Source organism: Schistocerca cancellata, chromosome 5 (assembly GCF_023864275.1).
Source record: "Schistocerca cancellata isolate TAMUIC-IGC-003103 chromosome 5, iqSchCanc2.1, whole genome shotgun sequence".
NCBI lineage: Eukaryota > Metazoa > Arthropoda > Insecta > Orthoptera > Acrididae > Schistocerca > Schistocerca cancellata.
In genome coordinates this window covers 148936918-148963573 of record NC_064630.1, presented here as the reverse complement: position 1 = coordinate 148963573, position 26656 = coordinate 148936918, and the positions used below count along the sequence as shown (strand labels likewise).

The 26656-nt window shown below is 38.4% G+C and overlaps 1 protein-coding gene across 3 annotated transcripts in view; it reads left to right on the top strand.

Annotated features, from left to right (window-relative positions):
- The first annotated feature begins 853 nt into the window (after window positions 1-853).
- LOC126188967 (serine/threonine-protein phosphatase 4 regulatory subunit 1-like) overlaps window positions 854-26656 on the top strand; it is a 328109-nt gene continuing 302306 nt past the window's right edge. Inside the window, exons 1-2 of one of the 3 annotated variants that reach the window (XM_049930729.1) lie at window positions 854-1066; window positions 1148-1195. In XM_049930729.1, coding sequence (XP_049786686.1) covers window positions 1060-1066; window positions 1148-1195 — 55 coding nt within the window. In that variant the 5' untranslated portion in view covers window positions 854-1059. Of the gene's footprint in view, window positions 1196-26656 lie in introns of all 3 variants that reach the window. The other 2 variants (XM_049930728.1, XM_049930730.1) reach the window with 2 other exon arrangements.

The window sequence follows — 26656 nt, the reverse complement described above, 5'->3', positions numbered from 1 at the left end:
GAACATATTGTGTTTGTGAAACGTTGGTACCTTATATTTGAGACAACTGCATTCTATTGGCGTGGAACATCATTGAGAAAGTGTGAAAGTAAAGCAGTAATACGAGCAGGCCAACCAAATTTAATGGCAGTTATTTCGCCTATACTTATAAAAACCCCAGTAATGAAATAAGGGGCAGTACGCAAATAATTGGATAAACTAGGTGTAAATACGTCGCTAGGCCTACAGATACAAATTCTCGAGCATTAATTTACAATCCTAGTTTTCCACAAACGGAAAAAATGCGTGCGAAAATTGGTTTTTTCGTTTGTAAAATTGCTATACAACAGTATTTATCGCACAAATTGCTGTTCATTCTGCGTGATCGGTACGCAAATAACTTGTTGCATACTGCAATCGGTCTGTTACCTTTACAATTGACTGCTTCACTACTGTTAAGATTCGAAAACTTGTGCGATACTACACCATCAAGTCATTTTTCTTCCTCACTGATGAGTGATGAGATGTATTATGGTGGGTACCCGAAAGTATGAAATATTCACCATACTTAAATACAATGCAGGAAGCTACTGAATAGTCTTTTTAGGCACTTCAATACAGTCCTATTAGTTATTCTTAACACGAAGGTCAGGCCAGATTTCATTAAAGCTTCGGTGTCATGGATTTAAATTATAGAGTATCAAGAGGGGGCAAGCGTTGTTATTCCGTCTCATTGGAAACTCTACGAAGTATGACTGACTGCAAGTGTTAGTTCGCACTTCGCATGTAACAAACTTAGCTGTAAATACGCCTCTTTTTTTTCCCTCTTTCTTCTCTCACGTACTGCTTGCAAGACTTTCTTTGGTAATTCATAAAGAACAAATGGCGCGACAAATACATTGATCTGTGCTGAAATCGTAGAGTATGCCCTTTTGTATGACAAATATTGACAGAACGTACATTTACAGGGCTGTGGCGCAAATATTCTTAAAAGAAATTAGTAGCTTCAGTATGATAGAATCTGCATCGAAGTGTCGCTAAGCCAATCACGTGCCTTCTATCAAAACTTTTTGTTTCAAGATGGCGGGTGAGTGCTGTGTACTCGAATGGAATGATTTCTAACTTTTGTGGTTTACAATGAGGCATTTACCCACTCTGTGCGTTTCAGATGTCTCGTCGTATTTGCAAGATGAAGACGAAGAAAATCCAGATGAAGGTATGATTGATTATTTAAGTTCCCTTTCCTTTTAAATGTAAAGTGTAAGAAATTGATGTAAAGAAAGACAGCGCTGTTCTGTAAATGTTGGTGTGTTGTGTGTCATTGTCTAGCCGTGTGTCAGCTAGGTTATGGAAGTTTCAGTGTTTCCAATTTCATAACATGTCATCTGCTACGTTAGAAGTACTATGTAGTATCACACGTGCGGTGTTTGTGTCTTTCAGTTGTAGCAGGAATAGGTGGGAGTTTGCTTGTGAATTTTGTTGTACTAAGACTCGCTGCATAATTGTGAATTGAATGATCGCCGTTAAGACGACATTGTGTTGGAAATAAGTGTCTTACATGACGATTACTAAATCATTTGCTTTATGTCGTTGTAAATACTTGTTATCTTTAGCAATGATATTCCGTGACAAAACTGACCAGGATCCAGAAAACAAAGTTTTAACTATGATGAAGATCCGTAAAATTTAGTGTATCCACCTATGCAGGCTAGAAAAATACTTTTGACATGGATCATTGTGGCTAGTTTGCGCGCGTAGTGAACATTATCTGAAGAAAAAAAAAATTAGTTATATAAAGCAGTGTGATTGAACTATTAGAAGTGAACAATTCATGCTGTAAAAGTACATTTATTCCTTCCAATTTCTTAAGACGCGGAAGTTGATGAAGGGCATATTTTAGTTTAAAACATTGTGTACAGAGCGGCTGTAAGTCATAAACATTGCTGTTAAATGCGATGGCATGTTTACATTTCCTTTTTGGCTATTAACTGCGACAGTATACGTTCACGGGTTGTACTACAAGATGCAGCAATCATACTTCATACAATGGTTAACAATGAGCCGGAGGTATTTTAAGAATAGTAAAAATGTAGATCACATTCGTACTTAGTGCCATTACTGTGTCTTTGACACATACTTGACGTGTTGGACCAGGGATTTCAAATCAAAATATTACGTTACTGTCCTGTAGAATCTATGGTTTTCCAGTTAGCGTAGAAATTCCTGTTTTTCATGTGGCTTATGATATTTTCAAAATTTCCAAATTATCGAAAGAGAGAATTGAAATTAAAAGTTATCAATAATTGTAGTTTTCTATATTTGATACAAATTGTAGAATGTTATTTCTACGTTCTATAGTGATTACTAGCTTTGATAAAACATTAAAGACCACAGTTTCATTTGTTGTTATTTGGAAGCGTCATCCCTAAATAAAAATGAGGTCAGAATGCACTGTGTGTCTCTTTTTTGCTTTCGTCAGTAACCTACAAAACTTTGAATGTATCAATGCCTATCATTGCTTGTAGTTGGGCCTACAGAAGTTTACTATTACTTGCTCAAAACCATTACAAGTATATAGATTTGTCATTTGGAGACACAAATTAATTTTGTAATACCATTGCTACTTTGAGTAAACAATTTTTTGTCCTGTACTTTGCCAGGCCATTTTTGGTTTGTTACATTTACACAAAATAAGAGTTAACATTTTGGTTAAAGTACATGTGACATTAAAGAAACTATTTGGAGTTTAAAGAATTAACCTGGTCTGAGCTGTCAGTAGGCTGTTTTATTTTCAGATTGTTTTGTTATGCTTAACAATTGATCTAAAAATATTAATTGCAAAGTTACTGATCATGTGATACAGTTGAACTTTTAATAATACAGGAAAAGTTTTATGCCAGAATTTTTTCAGTTTTCACCACATGCTAAATATGTTAGAGCATACTCTAGGGGACATTGCGAAATTTGTAGTTCTAGATCAGATTCTGCAACCACTGATTTGGAGAAAGGAAAGTGTAGCTCTGTTTCTTTTGGTCTTGGGGGCACTTATTCACAGATCACTAGGTCATGTATGGAGAGTCGGTTAAGGTATTCACATTATGTACAACGTCGGTCGTGCTTCATGTTGCAAGAGTTGGTGCTGTGTTGTGCTCCAAAAAGAGATTCAATGATCCCTAATGATTAAAGAGTTTGAGACAATGAATTGAAGCAAACAGTGTTCTGTGTGCTAACATCTAATAAATGTGTGTTAATATCCAGGAGAGTTCATGAAGAGTAAAGCAATCAAAATTTTGTCACAGCTGCTACCGCTTTTCACATGGTGTACAGATCTTCAGAGACGCACTACACAGCAAATATCGTTCGTTTTAGAGGTCATGGTGGTATTTCATTTGGCCAGATATGTTAGTATCCTGCGTTCAATTATATTTCTAGCATGATTTGACACCAGTCCACAATCTGCGTTATGATATTTACTGCTCTCCCACATGAGATCTTATGGTAACAGAATGATTGTAGTGTATCTCAAGGTCTAGTTGAGTCGACAGTTGGTGGACGCAGTAATTGTGAATGTGAAATACAGGTTGCCATAATTAACTGATCAGTAGTGTAGAATGATGTATGTTTGCATCATATTTACAACACTTTTTCTATAAAATTGAAGATAAATTCAGAAAGGTGTATTAGGTAAGGGAGATGAGGACATATTTCAATAATTTTTCTTGTAAACATATTTAATTTCTGCAAATCGAATTATAGGGAGTCGTGGTAAAACATTGGATAGAGCAATAGACTCCACCCCCTTGAGATTCACAGGGATGGGAATTTTTGCTTGTTATATACCCGCCAGGATGACCCCATTTTCACTAGCCTGCTGTCCAAAATTAGTACTAGAGATCTTTCTCTTAGGGTAAAGAGTGGCCGGATCGAGGGATTGGCCATACCACCAGTTCCTAGTGCCTAGGTGGATAGACAGGCTGCACTTTAGTCAGTCATGCTGATAGGTAATAGGCTTGTGCCACAGACTTTCTTTAATTAGAATTTTTAATTACTTCTATGCAAGACAACTTTTAAATTTTTCTCACAGCTTCTAGTAATAAACTAAAAGTTAAATTTTGTATTTCAGGCTAAGCTTATTTTTTACTGAAATGTACTCTACCATGTGGCACTTTTCAATATGGTTTCTTTCAGCACTATTCTATTTTCCCTTGCTCTTATTTGCAAAGAAATGACCAATAGTAGTGAAATTTTCCTAACCTCCGCCATGAACCATGTGGTGGCTTGCAGTGCATTTACGTACTGTTTGCAATACAATTAAAGGATCACTTTTTTGAAAGCCCCATAATAGTATTCTGTTGTGATTCAATGGCTTAAAGTTGCCTACAATCTTCCTCTGTATGGTACAAACGTATGGTGTCATGTAAAGTTGCCATTGGGCTCGGCGATACTTCAAACAGCAAAGTGTTGCCACATGCTGCGCAAGGAAGCCCAGAGCTCAGAAGCTTACGTGACATGTAAAGATGTCACACGATGGGAAGGTTGTCATATCCCGTCTTACCCACACATCATGCCTTTTTGTGGTGCCTCTGTAGTGGAGCTCATAATCACAATGCCAAGCATTGAAATCACATTGTTTTGTTGCAAATGTTACTTAAGCATTTTCAGCCCTACTGTTTCACACCTTACTGTGGAGTGATTGTGGGTAACTGCAGCATTGACACACGTGTGAATAAAATGACAAAGGGTCCCTCTAAGGTCCCCCAGTTTGATGACACCCTCCGTAGCACCAACCCACTACATAGAATTTTAAAAATGTATGTGTACAGAGACAACCTGTGAAATGGTCCTAGATGCTAACAGGCAGGCATCTAGAATAAGAGGGGTGTAAACAGATTGCCTGTCTGCAGGTCTCTATTATTATTATTATTATTATTATTATTATTATTATTAGTTGTTGACCTATATGGGTCAACAGAAACATCCGATCTCACGCTTCGGCTTTGACCCGTGACGTAAGCGTGTTGTGGTGTGTGACGTCATTACGGCGCGGAGTTTGGTTTGTGATTGTGGCGTGTTTGTAGATGTCGTGTTGTTTGTTGTGCCCTCTGGTGGTGTGTTCATGGTTTTCGTTTGTTTGGGGTGTTGGGGTCAGTTTGCTGTTGCTCAGTGGTGAGTGCTGCGTGCGTGGTTTTGAAGCTGAATTTGTATTAGTGAGTTAACGGTTTTGTGTGATGGTTAATGTAATGATGATTGCTGTACGTTGGGTGAGTTTGTTATTAAGTGTATTCGGTTGTGGTTTTTTGTGGTAAGTTCCCTTTTTTTTGTTTTTGGCGTATGTGTTGTGTATTGGGTATAGGGAAGTGTTTCATTGAGATTTGTGGCTGTGAAGATTGGTATTCGTATTGGGAGATGTGTTTGAGTTCATAGGTCATGGGTAGTGGTCGATCCTAAGTTATGGGATTGGTAGCTGCTGTTGAGCTATATAGTTGGAGGGAAGTGTTCAATCTCAATGTTTGGTGGAGTATGTTGATTTTTGTAATGGGAGATGGGATCGGGAGTTGCTGTTGAGCTATATAGGTCAAGGGAAGTGTTCGATCCCAATGTATGGGATCGGGAGCTGCTGTAGATATATGTAGGTGAAGGGAAGTGTTTGTTCGCAATGTTTTGCGGTGTATTTTGATTTTTGTATTGGGGGATGGGATCGGGAGATGCTGTTGAGCTATATAGGTCAAGGGAAGTGTTCGATCCCAATTTATGGGATCGGGATCTACTGTAGATCTATATAGGTCAAGAGAAGTGTCTGATTCCGGATAAGAATGTGTTTTGTGGTATTTGGTGAGTTTTGTGATGTCGATTTTTTTCGTCGTTTTGCGTGGTTTTGTATGGCGGTCGGTGGCTAAATTTGTGTATATTTAGTTTCTCCCCACCCAAAAACCCCCAATTTCCCACGCTTGTCCCATTAGTCATTAGGCTTTTTGTGAAACCTGTGTGTGTGTTGTTTTCCTATGTATTTTCATGTTTATGATACGTATGCGATGTTTTTATATCCGCCATATTGGAATTGTCGTTTATGGTCGTTTCTGCCATATTTGTGAAGTCATGGGTCAAAGCCGACGGGTAGGATCGGACGCTTCTGTATTTCCCTATTACACTACTTTACAGGTTCTCTGTACAGGTATATTTTTAAAATTCCCAATAATGGTGGATGGGTACCACTGAGGGTTCCAAAAAGGGGGGGAGGGGGGGTCTTAAAGGATTTCCTTCGCCCGTTTATTCATGCAAGTGTCAGTGTCATGAACCCCCCACCTCTGTGACACCACAGGAAGGCACGAAACAAAAGAGCTGAAAGTGCTTAATTATTCTTTGCTGCCTTGGATCACATTCGGATTTTGTCGAATGATTTTGAAGTATTTCGAATGTTTCCACTGTACACGAGCAAAAATTTCTGTTGTCCTGCACTCTGAAGGAGTGTGATCACATTCAGTGGGCATGCAGTCCCACAATGTTCTTAGAGTTGGGTTGAAATGCCCGGGGAGGGGGGGGTGGGTATCATCGGTGTCAAAGATTGTTGAGATCATCGTCCTGTTGCTCATTGCACTGTGAACTTCTATTTTCAACCACAAAATGTGTGGGAGGCAACATCCCAAGAAAAGGGGTGGTTTTTTTGATGCCCTTGTGCCATCCCCTTAGTCCTTACCATGTTGATTTTTGCAGCAGTGTGTCTGAAATGTCTTCCTTGCCACACACAAAAAACAGCAAGATTGCAAATGCTGAACATAGAGATTCTGAACTCCATTGCAGACTCATTAAAAGAAGGTGTGAGATGTGGGTAAGAGGTGGTATGATTTACCCACCTTACGTATCATGAATTTCTGAGCTCTGGCCTTCTTTTCACAATTAAACACTTTGCTGTTTGAAGCATCGCCAAGGTTGAGGTTTACATTGCAGGGGCCATGCTTTTGCACCATTGCAGGAGGAGGTTGTAGGCACTTTTGAGTCAAACTTCAGACTTCGGGTGTTGCAATGGGAAACAGTTACAGGGTTTTAAAAAAGTGATTTTTCGTGTTGTGCAGTGCAGTCTAATGTAGATGAACAGTAAAATACAGCTGTTTTATGTAGAAATGAATTAAGCATATATTTTACTGATGTAATAGGGTTAACACATCTGTGAATACAAAACTTGCAAAATTAATGATAAAAATGTCAATGATTAAATTAGAATTTGTCACAATGACTTATTTAGTTATTTGATCCTCTCTCTTCTTTTTCCCCTACGAATAGAATTTTGTTGCAAACTCCACAGGTTCAAAACATTTGTTATTCTTAAACCACCACCATTATTAAATCCATATTTTTAACAATCACTGTAAGAAGATTCATCCAATACAACATTTTTTTTCAGCCTTGTGTTTTATAATATATATTTTTCCTGATTTATTTATTTAAACTCATTCTTCACTTCTCAATTTTTTTAAAGTCCCCTCCAATTTAACTTTTATTATGGGAAAGGTATATGTCCTTAAACTGTAGTTTATTATTATTATTATTATTATTATTATTTACATTTTATGACCTTCATTGGACCAACTTTATACAAAGAATGTTTGTTTCCTGTCAGCCCAATACTTCATTCTCTCGGGTCTCATCCTTTCTTCATTGGAACTCACCCTTCCTATTGTCTGTCTGTTGATTCTCATTTGCAGTCTGGTTTGTCTGTCTGTGAGTTTCCTGATTTTTGTCAGTTTTGTTTCTTAGGTCTTCCAGTGTAATCTGTAGCTCATCGATATCTTCCTTGATTTCTGTAATCCACTTAATGTCGCACTTACTATTCCAAAATTTTTCTATTATTCTCCTGGTGATCCTGTTCTCTGTCCTGATTATATGTCCGAAAAATGAAATACGTTTCTTTCTTGGTTCTATTTCCTTGTAGACTGTTTCATTTGTAGCTACTCTCCTGTGTCCCATCTTTCTGGTATGATTTTTTGTTGCACATTCTGATGATTCTTCTCTCTATTTTGAGTATTTTGTCTATTTGTGCAGTGTTAGTTGTTTTGAAGATTGCTTCAGTCACGTATGTTATTTCTGGTTGAGTGGCTGTTTTGAAGTGTTTTAATTTTGTTTTTATTGACATGCTCTTTTTATTGTATGTGATAAATTGTGCTCTATTCAATTTTATTGTTCTCTTATGCAATGTTGGCTTTTCATTGAAGTTATAGGTTATGATTTCTCCTGGATATTTAAATTTATCTACAGTTTTGATTTCTTGGTTTCCTATGGCAATTTTGTTTGTGAGTGGTGGGTCAGTTAACATGATAAATGTTTTTCAAAGGATATTCCAATTTTCTATGCTGTTTCATGTAGTGAGATAGCTTGTTGTTTGGTTTCCTGAATACTGTAGGACTAGAGAGCAAGGTTGTCAGCAAATCCTAGACAATTTAAACTTACGTTGTCTTTGGGTCTTCCAAGTATATGTTCTTTGGGTTAGTCTTGTACCATTCCCTCATCATGTATTCTAAAGAACAGTTGAACAGCAGGGATGCCAAGCAATTTCCTTGTCTTATAACCTGTTTTTATGATGAGTGGCTCAGAGGGTTCCCCCCCTGAAATTGACTTTTTATACAGTGTTAGTTAAGGTGAGTTCTATACATTTGATTAATTTTGCATGAAGCCTGAAATTTCTTAAGATTTTTAATGTTGAAGGTCTATGGATAGTCATATGCTTTTTTTAAAGTCCAGAAAGGTTATTACTGGAGGTTTATTTCATATCTTGTAATTTGCTATGGCTTATTTTAAGTCATTTGTTTTGCACAGCTTCTCCAAGGTCTGAAGCCTCCTTGGTATCACCAAATTCCTCCTCTATTTGCTCTTTGATCCTCTTGTATAGGATTCTAGAGAAATTCTTGTATGTACAAAGAGAGAGATATCTCTAATTATCTGGGTTGCTTTTATCTCCTTTTTTGTGGAGTGGGTGGATTATTGGCTGTGGTCCAATGTTAGAGAAACTTTTTCTGTTATCCGGATTTTTGTTAGGGCTATGTGTAAGGATTTCGAGCTATATCGCTGGCATACTTCCACATTTCTGCAAAACTTGGTCTTCTCCACATGCCTTATAATTTTTCATCTCTCTGAGTACTGTTTCCACCTCTTGGATTGTTGGAGGATTTATGAGATCATGTGGAGTCCTGATGGGTGTGTCTGTATTAATTGCTAAAAGTTCCTGGGTTTGTCACAATTCAAAAGTTTACCTAATGCTTTTGCCATGATTTCGGCATTTTCCTTGTCATTATGTGCCATTTTTCCATCTTCCCTTTTCAGCATTAACATGGCAGGGGCAAATTTTTGTAATTGTCTTCCAAACATTTTGTAAAAGTCTCTGGAATTGGTTTTGTGGTAATTTTCTTCTGTTGATTCGCTTACACCTTTCTGTGATTGTCTCTCGGTTTGCCTGATAATTAGTGTGAACTGTTTACTGATATTTTTGAGGTTGGTTGCATTTTCTTCTGTTTTCTGTGTTTGAAATTTTAACCATGCATTATGTCTTTCTTCATGAATTATGTCACATTCTGGGTTCCACCAGCCATGTCTTTCATATGGGTTCAATGGGGCTAAATTTTCTGCTTGTTGCCTGAGAATTTAAACCAGTTCTTCTAAATTATGTCAGTCTTATGTTTTGTATGACTTCTCTATATTTATCACTTCTAATTAGTTGGTGGGGATCAAAGACCCTCTTTAGTTTATTGCGCTGTAGTTTCTTTTTTAGTGGTGTGAACTTGATTTTGACAATGTAATGATCTGAACTTGTATCTACCCCTCTTAATACTTTAACATTGTAGAGTTCTCTGTGTAAGAATTTGTACATAAATACGTGATCCAGCTGCCATTCTCCTTTTCTACAATCAGGATATTTCCAAGTTTTAAGTTTGTTTGGCCTACTTTGTGGACTTTGAGATCAGTTTGCGTTCCCTACAGAGTTCAACAAGTCTTTGACCATTCTTATTTGTTTGTTTATGTGGAGCCCATTTTCCAATGATATCCTGGTATTTCTGTTGTCTTCAAAGTTGGGCAATGAAGTCCACTAACAGGATCTTAACATTGTTAATATTTACTTGGTTTATTGCTTGGTCAAGGAGATCCCAAAACTTTCCCACTTCTTTCCTAGTCTGTTACAAAATTCTTCTCATTAGTAGGGACATGGGCATTAATGAGGTATAAGTTTTGTTGGATGCTTTTAAACTCAAAGTTGCAACTTGAAAATCAGTAATTGAATCTACTATTTTCACATTGACTATAAACGCAGTTCTAAAAAGGGGACGTTACATACTTTACAATCATTATTTTTTCTGTTGTACTTCTAAGATTGCAACTCAAAGTAACTGGATTTTCGATAGTTTAGGCAAAGGCTAGTGGCCTGCTTACATGTTCTGTACAGCGATGTTGCAAGTGTTAGACACGAGCTATGATAGAGACAAAAGGAGGTGTGTTAACTGCTGTTTCTACACATCCAGTAAGAGTCCAGTAGACAGACGATGTGTTGAAGCAAGACACTAAAGAATAGCATCAAATTTTCCTGTTGGTTTACAGTTCTATAATCTCAGAAATAACACATTCAGAAGAAAATGGCAAATATATTGACAACCAGGTTTTTTTAATTTCATTTAACCTGTGGTATTAGATTCAAACCTAACCACAGCCTTGTAAGTCATGACATATTTGGAAGGAAATGGACATTAGTGATTCAATTTTCACAAGTGAAACTCACATTTGAACCTAAACTGGACCGTGCCCTAAGTTACAGATCAGTATGTCACCCCCAACTGTGTGTTTAGTTTCATATTTGCTACAAACAAAATCGGGAATCAACAGTGAACAACAGAATTGTTTAAATTTCAGCACTAGTAATACATTCTTTTCTTGTCTCTTATTGCCAAGTATCATCCCATTGGCTACGCGAAACTTATGCATTGTCAGTCTGAGCAGCAGAGAAACACTGCCATGACTGCTGCTGGCCCTGTTCTAGCCATTATCTGAATTTTCATTGCTTGCACTTGGTTCACATTCAGTTTTGCAGTTCACTTTTAGCATTCAAAGAACCAACTGCAACATCAAGGTTGTATATGCAGCCTTCAGTGAAACCATTTGAGTGAATAGCTTGACAATAATGGATTCGTATTTTCAACTTTTAAACATCACCACAGTGATTAATTAAATTTGTCAGCTGCAGTGAAAAATTGACTTGGGTACTTAGTGGTGTTAATTTGACTGTTGGTGTCTGATTACAGTCACTCCTCTTAATATTCATTGCATTACTTTGAGAATGAGAACCTGGTCCAAATAAGCTGTATTATTTTGTTTTATCTAGGTTATTGGCCAATTTTCAAGCACTTATCTTAAACTTCCATTTTCATTTTACGTTGTAGTATATCGCTAGTAAATGTGGACAGGAAACATCTTACTGTTGTACAGTGATTGTGTGAATGTGTAATGACACATTACTGCCCACATGTACCAATGATATATTGCAATGTAGGATGAAGCTGGAAGCTTAAGATATGTGCTTGAAAATGACCAAAGGTTGAAATTGGCCTATCACATAGATAATAAAAAATAAATGCAGTGTTTGTGGACCACATTTTCATAACACATTGAGTCAGTGGACTTCTAGAAATAAAATTTTAAAATGCACTGCATTACTATTTCTTAGTCAAACAAAGCAGAATTACTGTCACTTAATATCCATTGCATTATTGTTTCTTAATCTGACAAATATAGCAAATTATCATATACATCTGCAGCAGTTCAAAGAGCCATGCCATCTCTTACTACTATAATGCCATTTGCAAAAACTTTCTCACTTCTAATTTTTTTTTCTTTTCAAAGTTCACACTATGGTACCTGAGCCTAAAAGAGATTAACTTACTTGCCCCTATTGTTCAATGTAGTAATATATTATTACCAAAATAAATTGTTTAGGTGGGCTGGGGATGTATTTCAACCATGCTGAAGCCTCCAACGAAGAGTTTGTTGAAATCTGTTCATCGGCAGACATTAAGGGTAAAGCAGTGTTACTACTTTTAGAAATTGTTGAAAGTGAGTTGTGGCATATTTAGATACAGTATCTCTAAATTAGTGAATAGTCTAAATTTTCAAAAGTTGTGACATAATTGTGAATGTAAAACAGTGATCCAGGTACTGTCAAATGTTTTTTTATTCCAGTCTTTGATCACGGTATAAAGTCCTTCGATGATGACTGGTTTCAGTCAGTAATGACTATCTGCAGATGTACAATATAAAAAAATATACATCTAGTGGGCAGTCTATCTTTCAAAACAATACAGTATTTCCTATCACAATATACTCTGGTACAAACTGGGAATGTACAGATAAAATAAGGTAAAATGTACCAGTTCTACACCATGTCCTAATGTGAAAAGCCGTCATGGCATCATCAAAACATAAACACACACTCAGCAAAGCATTGTCACGTAGAGTTAAAATATGGTGTAAAATAGGCCACATCGCCCAGTCATTTTGCAACTGGCGTTACTTTACAAAACACACTGAAGTGCAGTGGCTGTCAGAAATATGTATGCTTGTATGCTTCATAGATATTGCTAGTGTGGGCTTAGATGTATTCTTCATTTACATAAGACCCATAATATGATGAAAATACAGTAGGTAAAGTACATACAGCAGACTTTTAAATTTTGATAATTACTATAGAAACAAATTGTAATAAAATAAGATGAAGACAGTAACATTATTTAAAGGAAATGTGTAAAGGTAATAGGTTTTGACACTTTCTCGGTGAATGTACGGTCAAAAATAAAATATACGTAATACACTGCCTCTAGCAACCTATAAATTACCTATGAAAGATAAAATGACAACATAACTGTATGGAACAAAAGACAGATCAATGATCAGCGCCTTCTGTTGGCTCGGCCACCAGGATGTGTAGCGGTCATAAGAATTTAACAACTAGTGAGCTTTTCGTACATCGTGATACATCTCCCACAGAAAACGTTTATACAGCGTATTACCAGTCAATAAATAAGATTATATAGTCTAGCCATAAAATCCATGAATAGATAGGGTATAATCAGTTGCAGGACTAGAGGGACGAGTGTATGGAAGGAAGGCAAATGCATACTGTTCTCGACATAAATAAGCAACAAGGCTATATATAAAGTGTGGCATTAAGTAGTTATTGTAATATGTTATCAGATAAAGCAGAGTAGGTCTTAGGCACAAAATCATTCAATCCATTGAGTACCCCTGTGGGCTCATGCTTTCTGCAAAGGGTTGTACTCTCGATTTGTTAGAGGAGTTGGAGATTTATAAGGCCAAAAAGCATGAGCCCACTAGAGTACTCGTGGACAGAGCGATTTTGGGCCTAACGCTTACTTTGCTCTATTTGATAACATGTTACTCAATGCCTCACTTACTTTTATCTAGCCTTGTTGCTTATTTATGTCAAGAACAGTATGCATTTTCCCTACTTCAATAGATTTGTCCCTCTAATCCTGTAACTAATAACATCCTGTCTATTCAAGGATTTTATGGTCAGACTATATAACATTATTTATTGACTGTTAATATGTTGTATAAACTTTTTCTGTGGTAAACGTATCACAATCTACAAAAAGCCCTCTAGCAGTTAAGTTCTTATGACCACTATGTGCCTAGGTAACATCCTGGTGGCCGAGCCAACAGAATGCGCTGATCATTGATTTGTCTTTTGTTCCATACAGTTACTTTGTCATATAGACATTTTATCTTTCATAGGTAATTTAGCGGAGAGGTATCTGTTGAGAGGCCAGACAAACCTGTGGTCCCTGAAGAGGGGCAGGAGCCTTTTCAGTAGTTGCAGGGCAACAGTGTGGATGATTGGCTAATCTGGCCTTGCAACATTAGCCAAAGTGGCCTAGCTGTGCTGGTACTGCGATAGGCTGAAAGCAAGGGGAAATTACAGCCACAGTTTTTCCCGAGGGAATGCAGCTTTACTGTATGGTTAAATAATGATGGCGTCCTCTTGGGTAAAATAGTCCCCCCATTCGGATCTCTGTGTTCGGGGACTACTCAGGAGGACATCATTATCAGTACAAGGAAAGCTGGCGTTCTACGGATTGGAGCATGGAAAGCCCGATCCCTTAATTGGGCAGGTAGGTTAGAAAATCTAAAAGGGGAAATGGATATAGTGGGAATTAGTGAAGTTCAGTGACAGGAGGCACAAGTTTGGGTTATAAGTACAAAATCAAATAGGGCCAGTGTAGGAGTAGGTTTAATAATGAATAAAAAATAGCAGTGCAGGTAAGCTACTATGGACAGCATAGTGAACACATTATTGTAGCAAAGATACACACAAAGCCCACACCTACCACAGTAGTAAAAGTTTATATGCAAACTAGCTCTGCAGAATACGAAGAGATTGAAGAAATGTGTGGTGAGATAAAAGAAATCATTCAGATAGTGAAGGGAGATGAAAATTTAAGTCATGGGGGGGATTGGAATTCGATAAAGGAAAAGGAAGAGAAGGAAAAGTAGTAGGTGAATATAGAATAGGGGTAAGGAATGAAAGAGGAAACCGCCTGGTAGAATTTTGTACAGAGCATAACTTAATCATAGCTAACACCTGGTTTAAGAATCATGAAAGAAGGTTAGGTTGTAGATATGGAAGAGGCCTGGGGACACTGGAAGGTTTCAGATAGGTTGTATAACGGTAAGGCAGAGATTTAGGAACCAGATTTTAAATTGTAAGACATTTCCAGGGGCAGATGTGGACTCTGACCACAATTTATTGGTTATGAACTGCAGATTAAAACTGAAGAAACTGAAAAAGGTAGAAATTTAAAGAGATGGGACCTGGATAAATTGAAAGAACCAGAGTTTCAGAGAGAGCATTAGGTAACAGTTGACAAGAATGGGGCAAAGAAATACAGTAAGAGAATAATGGGTTGAGAGATGAAATAATGAAGGCAGCAGAGGATCAAGCAGGTAAACAGATGAGGGCTAGTAGAAATTCTGTATCAGAAGAGATAATGAATTTCATTGACGAAAGGAGAAAATAAAAAAATGTGTTAAATAAAGCAGGCAAAAAGGAATACAAACATCTCAAAAATGAGATCGACAGGAAGTGCAAAATGGCTAAGCAGGGATGGCTAGAGTACAAATGTAAGCATGTGGAGGCATATATCATGAGGGGTAAGATAGATGCTGCCTACAGGAAAATTAGAGACAACTTTGGAGAAAAGAGAGCCACATGTATGAATATCAAGAGCTCAGATGAAAAACCAGTTCTGAGCAAAGAAGGGAAAGCAGAAAGGTGGAAGGAGTATATAGAGGGTCTATACATTTGCGATGTACTTGAGGACAATATTATAGAAATGGAAGAGAATATAGATGAAGATAAAATAGGAGGTATGATACTGCATGAAGAGTTTGACAGAGCACTGAAAGACCTAAGTCGAAACAAGGCCCCAAGAGTAGACAACATCCCATTAGAACTAATGATAGCCTTGGGAGAGCCAGGCCTAACAAAACTCTACCATCTAGTGAGCAAGATGCATGAGACAGGCGAAATACCCTCAGACTTCGAGAGGAATATAATTATTCCAATCCCAAAGAAAGCAGGTGCCGAGAGGTGTGAAAGTTACCAAACTATCAATTTAATAAGTCACGGCTGCAAAATTCTGACACGAATTTTGTACAGATGAATGGAAAAACTGTCAGAAACCAGACTCTGGGAAGTTCAGTTTGGATTCCGTCGAAATGTTAGAACATGCGATGCAATACTGACCCGACGACTTACATTAGAAGATAGGTTAAGGAAAGGCAAACCTGTGTTTCTAGCATTTGTAGACGTAGAGAAAGCTTTTGATAATGTTGACTGGAATACTTGCTTTCATATTCTGAAGGTGGCAGGGATAAAATACAGGGAGTGAAAGGCTATATAGAATTTGTACAGAAACCGGACAGCAGTTAAGTCGAGGGGTATGAAAGGGAAGCAGTGGTATGGGAACGGAGTGAGGCAGGGTTGTAGCACATCCCCCGATGTTATTCAATGTGTATATTGAGCAAGCAATAAAGGAAACAAAAGAAAAGTTTGGAGTAGGAATTAAAATCCATGGAGAAGAAATAAAAACTTTGAGGTTTGCCGATGACATTGCAATTGTCAGACAGCAGTGAAGGACCTGGAAGAGCAGTTGAACGGAATGGACATTGTCTTGAAAGGAGGATATAAGATGAACATCAACTAAAGCAAAACGAAGATAATTGAGTGTAGTCAAATTATATCAGGTGATGCTGGGGGAATTAGATTAGGAAATGAGACACTTAAAGTATTGATATTTGGGGAGCAAAATAACTGATGGTGGTCGAAGTAGAGAGGATATAAAATGTAGATTGGCTATGGCAAGGAAATTGTTTGTGAAGAATAGAAATTTGTCAGTATCGAGTTCGGATTTGTGTCAGGAAGCCCTTTCTGAAAGTGTGTGGAGTGTAGCCATGTAGGGAAGTGAAACATGAACAATGAATAATTTAGACAAGAAGAAAATAGAAGCTTTTGAAATGTGATGCTAGAAAAGAATGGTGAAAATTAGATGGGTAGATCACGTAACTATTGAGGACGTACTGAATAGAATTGCGGAGAGGAGGAATTTGTGGCACAACTTGATTAGAAGAAGGGATTGGTTTATAAGACATGTCCTGAGGCATCAGGGGATGACCAGTTTAATATTGTAGAGCAGCATGGAGGGTAAAAATCATAGAGGAAGACCAAGAGATGAATACACTAAGCAAATTCAGAAGGAAGTAGGTTTTAGTAGTTACTTGCAGATGAAGCTGCTTGCACGGGATATAGTAGTATGGAGAGCTGCATCAAACCAGTCTCTGGACTGAAGACCGCAACAAGCGCAGCGCGCTTCGTTACAGGATCATTTAGAAATTGCGAAAGCGTTACGGAGATGATTGATAAACTCCAGTGGAAGACTCTGCAGGAGAGACGCTCAGTGGCTCGGTATGGGCTTTTGTCAAAGTTTCGAGAACATACTCTTCACCGAAGAGTCAAGCAGTATATTGCTCCCTCGTACGTATATCTCGCGAAGAGACCATGAGGATAAAATCAGAGAGATTAGAGCCCACACAGAGGCATACCGACAATCCATCTTTCCACGAACAATAAGAGACTGGAATAGAAGGGAGAACCGATAGAGGTACTCAAGGTACCCTCTGCCACACACCGTCAGGTGGCTTGCGGAGTATGGATGTAGATGTAGATGTAGAACAGGTAATTTATAGGTTGCTATAGGCAGTGTATTACGTATATTTAATTTTTTACTCTAAATTCAGCAAAAAAGCGTCAAAACCTATTTCCTATACACATATACTTTAAATAATTTTATGTTATTGTATTCATCTTTTATTTTATTACAATTGGTTTGTATAGTAATTATCAAAATTTAATAGTCTGCTATATGTATTTTACCTACTGTATTTTCATCATATTATGTGTGTTACGTAAATGAAAAATAAGTCTAAGCCCACACTAGCGACTTCTACGAAGCATATAAGCAAACATATTTCTGGTAGCTACTGTTCTTCGGTACGTTTTGTACAGTAAGACCAGTTGCAAAATGACTGTGTGGATGATGTGGCCTATTTTACACCATATTTTAGTTCTGCGTGACAATGCTTTGCTGAGGGTGTTTTTATGTGTTAACGATGCCATTATGTCATTATCACATTAGGACATGGTGCAGAACAGGTACGTTTTACCTTTTTATATATTACCAATTTGTATCAGAGTATATTGTGATAGGAAATACTTTTGTTTTGAAAGGTGTACTGCCCACTAGTTGTGTGTGTTATATATATATATATATATATATATATATATATATATATATATATAAAAAGAAAGATGATGAGACTTACCAAACAAAAGCGCTGGCAGGTCGATAGACACACAAACATACACACAAAATCCTAGCTTTCGCAACCAACGGTTGCCTCATCAGGAAAGAGGGAAGGAGAAGGAAAGACAAAAGGATATGGGTTTTAAGGGAGAGGGTAAGGAGTCATTCCAATCCCGGGAGCGGAAAGACTTACCTTAGGGGGAAAAAAGGACAGGTATACACTCGCGCACACACACACATATCCATCCACACATACACAGACACAAGCAGACATTTGTCACCTCCTCTTCCTCAAAATCACCCTCTCCAAACCTTCCAGGAATTTCTGACTTCCAGCCTTGCCTCTCAATCCTTCTTAAAAAACCTTAATCCTACTCCCAACATCACCACTGCTGAAGCCCAGGCTATCCGTGATCTGAAGGCTGACCGGTCCATCGTCATTCTTCCGGCGGACAAGGGTTCCACGACCGTGGTACTTGATCGTCGGGAGTATGTGGCTGAGGGACTGCGTCAGCTTTCAGACTACACCACATACAAAGTTTGCCAAGGTAATCCCATTCCTGATGTCCAGGCAGAGCTTCAAGGAATCCTCAGAACCTTAGGCCCCCTACAAAACCTTTCACCTGACTCCATCAACCTCCTGACCCCACAGACACCCCGCACCCCTACCTTCTACCTTCTTCCTAAAATTCACAAACCCAATCATCCCGGCCGCCCCATTGTAGCTGGTTACCAAGCCCCCACAGAACGTATCTCTGCCTACGTAGATCAACACCTTCAACCCATTACATGCAGTCTCCCATCCTTCATCAAAGACACCAACCACTTTCTCGAACGCCTGGAATCCTTACCCAATCCGTTACCCCCAGAAACCATCCTTGTAACCATTGATGCCACTTCCCTATACACAAATATCCCGCACGTCCAGGGCCTCGCTGCGATGGAGCACTTCCTTTCACGCCGATCACCTGCCACCCTACCTAAAACATCTTTCCTCATTACCTTAGCCAGCTTCATCCTGACCCACAACTTCTTCACTTTTGAAAACCAGACATACCAACAATTAAAGGGAACAGCCATGGGTACCAGGATGGCCCCCTCGTACGCCAACCTATTCATGGGTCGCTTAGAGGAAGCCTTCTTGGTTACCCAGGCCTGCCAACCCAAAGTTTGGTACAGATTTATTGATGACATCTTCATGATCTGGACTCACAGTGAAGAACAACTCCAGAATTTCCTCTCCAACCTCAACTCCTTTGGTTCCATCAGATTCACCTGGTCCTACTCCAAATCCCATGCCACTTTCCTTGATGTTGACCTTCACCTGTCCAATGGCCAGCTTCACACGTCCGTCCACATCAAACCCACCAACAAGCAACAGTACCTCCATTACGACAGCTGCCACCCATTCCACATCAAACGGTCCCTTCCCTACAGCCTAGGTCTTCGTGGCAAACGAATCTGTTCCAGTCCGGAATCCCTGAAGCATTACACCAACAACCTGACAACAGCTTTCGCATCCCGCAACTACCCTCCCGACCTGGTACAGAAGCAAATAACCAGAGCCACTTCCTCATCCTCTCAAACACAGAACCTCTCACAGAAGAACCACAAAAGTGCCCCACTTGTGACAGGAAACTTTCCGGGACTGGATCAGATTCTGAATGTGGCTCTCCAGCAGGGATACGACTTCCTCAAATCCTGCCCTGAAATGAGATCCATCCTTCATGAAATCCTCCCCACTCCACCAAGAGTGTCTTTCCGCCGTCCACCTAACCTTCGTAACCTCTTAGTTCATCCCTATGAAATCCCCAAACCACCTTCCCTACCCTCTGGCTCCTACCCTTGTAACCGCCCCCGGTGTAAAACCTGTCCCATGCACCCTCCCACCACCACCTACTCCAGTCCTGTAACCCGGAAGGTGTACACAATCAAAGGCAGAGCCACGTGTGAAAGCACCCACGTGATTTACCAACTGACCTGTCTACACTGTGAAGCGTTCTATGTGGGAATGACCAGCAACAAACTGTCCATTCGCATGAATGGACACAGGCAGACAGTGTTTGTTGGTAATGAGGATCACCCTGTGGCTAAACATGCCTTGGTGCACGACCAGCACATCTTGGCGCAGTGTTACACCGTCCGGGTTATCTGGATACTTCCTACTAACACCAACCTATCCGAACTCCGGAGATGGGAACTTGCTCTTCAATATATCCTCTCTTCCCGTTATCCACCAGGCCTCAATCTCCGCTAATTTCAAATTTCCGCCACTCATACCTCACCTGTCATTCATCAACATCTTTGCCTCTGCACTTCTGCCTCAACTGACACCTCTGCCCAAACTCTTTGTCTTTAAATATGTCTGCTTGTGTCTGTATATGTGTGGATGGATATGTGTGTGTGTGCGAGTGTATACCCGTCCTTTTTTCCCCCTAAGGTAAGTCTTTCCGCTCCCGGGACTGGAATGACTCCTTACCCTCTCCCTTAAAACCCACATCCTTTCGTCTTTCCCTCTCCTTCCCTCTTTCCTGATGAGGCAACAGTTTGTTGCGAAAGCTTGAATTTTGTGTGTGTGTTTGTGTTTGTTTGTGTGTCTATCGACCTGCCAGCGCTTTTGTTTTATATATATATATATATATATATATATATATATATATATTATTGTAGATCTCGAGATGGTCATTACAGACTGAAACCGATCATCATTGAAGGACTTCATATTGTGATCAAAGACTGGAATAAAAAACATTTGAGTCTAAATTTTGTTTTCCTCGGATAATGCAAATGCGAGTGTTCACTTTGTACACAACAAAATAGTATTTAATGTGTGGAAATCTTCTTTCAGATAATGAGGAATCCATTGCAAGGTGTGTTATTTTGGAAAGGGTGGGAGGACACTATGTACTGCTTTAACAGTTCCTGTTGCTGTTAATGAGTATGCCACCTAGTAGAAACTTTTCTCATTGGAGCTTAGATTCATAATTGCTTTGAAATTAGCCTTTGTGGACTCTTCTATGTCTAGATATAAAGTTTCTGAAATAATTTATCTCTTCTTTTGCCATTGCTATTGTAAGACACACAATGTGTGAATGATGTTGGCTAGTCTTTAGTTTCAAACTAAATAATCCTGTTTGTGACTTGGCTTGAAAGCGACCCTCTCTGTGTGCATGCATATACATGCAGTGTAGAAAAGTAGCTACCTACTCCACCTTTTTATCAATTACTAAAAACTTGGTATAATTGTCACTTTGTGGCAGGCCCTCCTGGAAATTGATTTGTTTAATACTGTGAACTTTTCTTATTGATGCCGCTGAAATGTCATTGTCATCTGGGAATGATTCTCCTACTTTTAGATTCTTTTTGTTAATAGGGGTTTTGTTTCTGACATGACTGGAAGCTTTTGGCGTGGTATTAATATGCTGTAGGTTGGTGAATTTGTCCATACCAGTGACTTAAATGTAGTTTGATTTTGTTGTTTGTAGTTTGTTACCTAGGTTATATTTTGCATGATTGGTAGGAGGTTGTTAAGGGAGCTGATTGTAATTAGCTGTAAAGGAGTAGCAAAGTAATTGCGAAAAGCTTATGGTTAGTATGTGTTACAGCACAACCAAGTAACTGTATTAATCAGTATACTTTATAATGCGTTAACGGCCAAATTTCTTTGTCTTCAATCTACATTTTATTTCTGGGATTCCTGATGGACAAGACATAGACTGGGAAAAGGAATTTAAAATAAAAAAAGTTGATATAACCTTGCAATAAGTGCTACATTTTAGTAAATCCCCAAATGGGGATCATGGCATATCCCACATTCTTTTTGCAATTTCTTTTATTTCAAAGGGGACAAAGAATTCAGTATGGAGACCCACATTGCACACAGAACACTCCTTCCTTGCATTTTACTTTCAAAATCCACATTTTCTTTCTTTCATCAATGTTGTGCATTCAGTCACATGTCTGGCTCGCAGTTAAAGTGGAACATGTCTGATCTCACTGGTTTCCCATGATTGAATTTAGGAAATGATGTTTTGCTTATCAGTGCTCAGGCTGTCAGAAGAGAGAAATCTAAATTTCACGAATTTCTTATTCAGCACATCAGTTACTGGAAAGCTTTTGAACAGGGTATCACATTGTCAGCTGGATTTCTGTTGAGATGTGTGTTGTCATTGGAGACTTCCTTATGTCGTGGTGGCTCATACATTGTCGTTCACACCTTGTCAGTCCTCATTCTCATTCCAAGATAACCATTCCTGTGGGAGAACATATCCAGTGAAGAGCAGAATACCTAAGAACTTTCATATCCATTCATTGGATCGAAGCAGTGATTCTTGTTCTGTGTGGTATATTGGATATTTTCACTAACAGTAGAGTTCAGTACTTGTTCATCAAAAATTCTTCAAAGCAGTCAACTGCAGACTTTCCTTTTCCTGCCTCTACCAAATGGTGTTACTGCTGTTCAGTTTCTGCTAGATCAAGTAGGTTGTACTGTGAGTTGCATCTTAAGTTGTGCAATTAGTAGTGCAGGGAGCTCGTCAGTGTCTCATTCACGTCGTCCTCATCAGAAGCAGCCTTGAAAATGGGTAATTGACAAGATCTTAAATTTCCCTTATAAAGTTCTTTATAGTGACTCCTTGTGTCTAGGGAGAAAAGAAAAACAATGTTTTAAGTGGAACCTGTTGTGAGCCAAAAATGGAAAGCCCTCATGGGAAAATAAAATGAACCTTGAGAAATAAACAGATGGTGAAAAGCTTCAAAAACAATTATAGAACATGCCAGTGCAAAGGTGCTGGAAGTTATTTGCATAATAACTCTTGGAACTCTGAAAAACTTGGCTTCTTCACGCAAATAATTATTTACTGTTCACTCATTCAACAACTAACAATCAGTGCACAAGTTTGACAAAGTTCTAGACAATAATTGAAAATAGTAATAATTGCTGTCAACATAATAACAAGTATAAAAGTTTTGTTACAAAGACAATCCCCAAACGGGGATCATGACAGATTACAGCAAAAGAAATAGCAATATTTGTGACTATTCAGACATTACATTATGAAGTTTTGATACCTGTAATTGTCTTCTGTTCAAGGCTCACATTTCATATCTAGAGCTGAATCAGGTATAAGGGTGTATTTCTCTTTTCAGTCCTGTGGAATATGGTCTTGCAAAAAAAAAAAAAATTCAACAAATGGAACACCCAAAAAGCTTTCTTGGGTAATTTAAGAAGGCATATAATGACATGCCTATGGTGTGAGATTGTATAGGGAAATAAATTTTTACCTACGGTTATTAAGATAGATTACTGCTTAGTATGCTCATTGTCACCTTGTGACATTAGTGTACTGAATTCAGTGGATGTCGTTGAAAAAGGTTTTCGTTTCTCAACTTTAGTACGTAATGGAATAGCAAAAACATAAATGTAGTCCCTCAGGTTAATCTCTAAGCTTGTTTGTAAGTAGGGAACACAGACATTCTGAATATTAGTGGAAATTTCAACATAACAAAAGCAGTAATTGTTGGAGGCTTAAAATCATACTTGAAACTAAAAGTTAAATCTATTTATGCGGCACTCTCAAATGTGCTGCATGTGAGTAGTTGAGGTTGGTACTCACACTGGAAGTACAATGAATTGTCAATGAAATGAAAATTCACTCAATGTTTTAACTCGTCAAATAATTACTTATGGACTGCATTTCAGAGTTATTTGGGAAGGTTACAGTAATGATAGAATTGAAGAGGACACAAGTGCTCAATTTTTTAATGTACCATTAAAGTAATTATGTAAAATGCAACGTAGGTTGAAGCTATAAATCCTGCAAGCAATTTGAATTAGGTGGAAGTATCTTATTAAAGCTGTATCTTAGTCCATAGGCCATTTAGTTCAGTAGTATCGGATATGTCTGAAACAATACACACACATTGGACGCATATAAAACATAAACAAAATAGGATAGGATAAGGGGAGAGATGTAGGTTTCCAACATAAAGTGTATATTACTGTCAAGTGTGCATATGCCTTCATGCGCATGCATGAGACAATGGGAGGCAAACTTAAGTTAGCCTGAAGAAATTGTTTATTGACGTATGTATTTAAATATGTTTCGAATGACACACAAAATTTCATGTCTAGGTCAGAGCATTGCAACAATGTTCTGAATAACAAAAGTTTTAGTTACAATAAATTTCTAAGATTGTTTAGTTTCTTCACAGTTAAAATTTAAGTTTTCCATTTGAAACAGGAAATATTTATGTTTTTATCCAGTTTTAATTTACATATTTTTTCACTTGCATATCATTGCACAAATTAAAAATAATTGTCCAACCTGCCAAAACATAAGCCCATTTCAGGGAGAGCTAAAAACCGTATGCCCAGATCCCAATAATTGACCCTTGCATGTGTTTGGATCCACTATTTGCACATGATTAGTGTTCCCGTTTTTCATTTGATATGGCAATTTTCTGTTATTTGTAATCCATTTAGCTGCCTGTTTAATGATAGTGCTTACTAACTACTGAGCTCATTTTGATATGTTAATATAACTGAAAACTAAAAAATAATATAATTAATGGAATGAGTTTCAGGAAAATTGTGTCAAGTTCCAATAATATACTAACAAGGGAACATTCCCATCGCACCCCCCCCCCCTCCCCTCCCCCAGATTTAGTTATATGTTGGCGCAGTGGATAGGCCTTGAAAAACTGAACACAGTTCAATCGAGAAAACAGGAATAAGTTGTGTGTAACTATGAAAAAAAGGGGCAAAATATACAAACTGAGTAGTCCATGCGCAGGATGAGCAACATAAAGGGCAATGTAAGCTCAGGAGTGCCGTGGTGAGTGTGAGCACCTACGGAACGAGAGGTCCGTGGTTCAAATCTTCCCTGAAGTGAAAATTTTAATTTTTTTATTTTTGCAAAGTTATGATATGTTCCTTCATTGACATCTCTGTTCATTGTAATAAGTTTAGTGTCTGTGTTTTGCAACCGCACCGCAAAACTGTGTGATTAGTAGACGAAAGGACGTGCCTCTCCAATGGGAACCGTAAACATTTCATCGCAAGGTCATAGGTCAACCAATTCCTCCACAGTAAAACACGTCTGATATATTCTATAGGACACTGGTGACGGCATGTGCATCACATGCAGGGTGTATATGACCCGGGACAACCGGGAAATCCGGGAAAAACCCGGGAATTTTTTCATCCGGGAGAAAACCGGGAAAAACCCGGGAATTTTTCGGAATTCCGGGAATTTTTCATTGTTTTAGCTTTCTATTAAATTTTTGTAATTTTGACTGCAGTATTGATTCTTTAGCAAAGAATGTTATTGTATCCTGGCTACTGGAGAACTGCAGCAATAAAATATAAACGAGAGGGAAAAAGATAAAACTTTAGTGGCAAAGGAAATGTGCAATTTAGGACAATAAACACCATGCACGCACAAGCGTTCGCAGATAGCAAAAATATGTCAAAGGCCGTAGGGCGCAGACTGCAATTCTTCGTAACAATAAACTGCTTGCTATGAGCATGACGTAACAACTGTTCACATTAGGTTCGTTTGACCAGTTGCCAGCGGTCTGTTGCGCATGCGCATTTGACTCGCGTATAAGCAGTACCTTCTAACGCTTCCCGCTACTTGAAGTTTGGCTGTTAGTTGTATCGGTAGTAGCAGCAAGCAGCCAGATGCAAACGAGAAAAATTTTTCTCGCGCGCCCTAGCTGCCAGATTCGCGCTTGCACAGAGTTGTAGTGGGGAGGGGGTTAGTCCTACGTGACCCGTGTTTACGTTAAGTGATTTCGATGCTTCTCTTCGTGTACAGCTCCACAGTCAAATGAAAACAAAATGGATTTCTGTGGCCGGGAGCTATCAAGTGAATTAAAATACATTCACATAATTACGGAGGGCAAAAATATATTATTAATTTCAATGTCTGATTTTATTTTCTTTCCAAGTTAGTAGCAGTCAAGCATTAATCGCCTTGCAGAAGAATGAAGTTATTTTTGCAAGTTTGCTAAAGAAATTCCGCTGAGGCAATCATTTTATTTGAAACGAAGTGTTTCATTCTACAGTATTGGCTAGTTCCAACTGTTTGCTGAATTTCAAGTGCACGTTATCATCTTCTGCCATGTATGGCATTACGCCATAATAAAGAACCAAACATGAGATCGTAGAGTACTGGTACTCCAAGAAAATTTACATCCCAAAACCCACACTGAAAAGCTTAATGTCAGATGGGACCTACTTCATTGTGAATCTGGAAAAAGCCAATTTGCACTTCAAGCCAAATTATGCATTTTAGTATGGTTTACGAAATTTCAATGCTCGTTGGAGTATCCTCTGATGCCCTGTTTCTTTCATGGTGCGATGTAAGCTCGCTTAGTGCTTTATACACACGAACATGCGGGCTTCCTACACCACTGCAGTTGCACACGCACAATAATGCGTTTTCTGGAGCTCTCTGGCAACTGGTAAGTCGAACCTATTTCTAACAGTATTGCGAACGGTGGTTAGAAAAGCGTTACTTTCAAAGGAAATTTCTTTTCACGCACGATGAATTAGGTTACATGTGAGAAAGTGGAATGGATATCTAAATCACAGAGCGTTCGAAACTGAACAGTTTGAAGACCAGTCACTTACAAGAATTTCGAGCCGAGGCATTTATGTCATAATTTTAAATTTACTGGCACGTTTGTGTGATGTATCTTAAAAGTATAACACACGCAAAACATGTGAAAGTTTAACTTCTATTGTAGCGTGTTAATCTTAG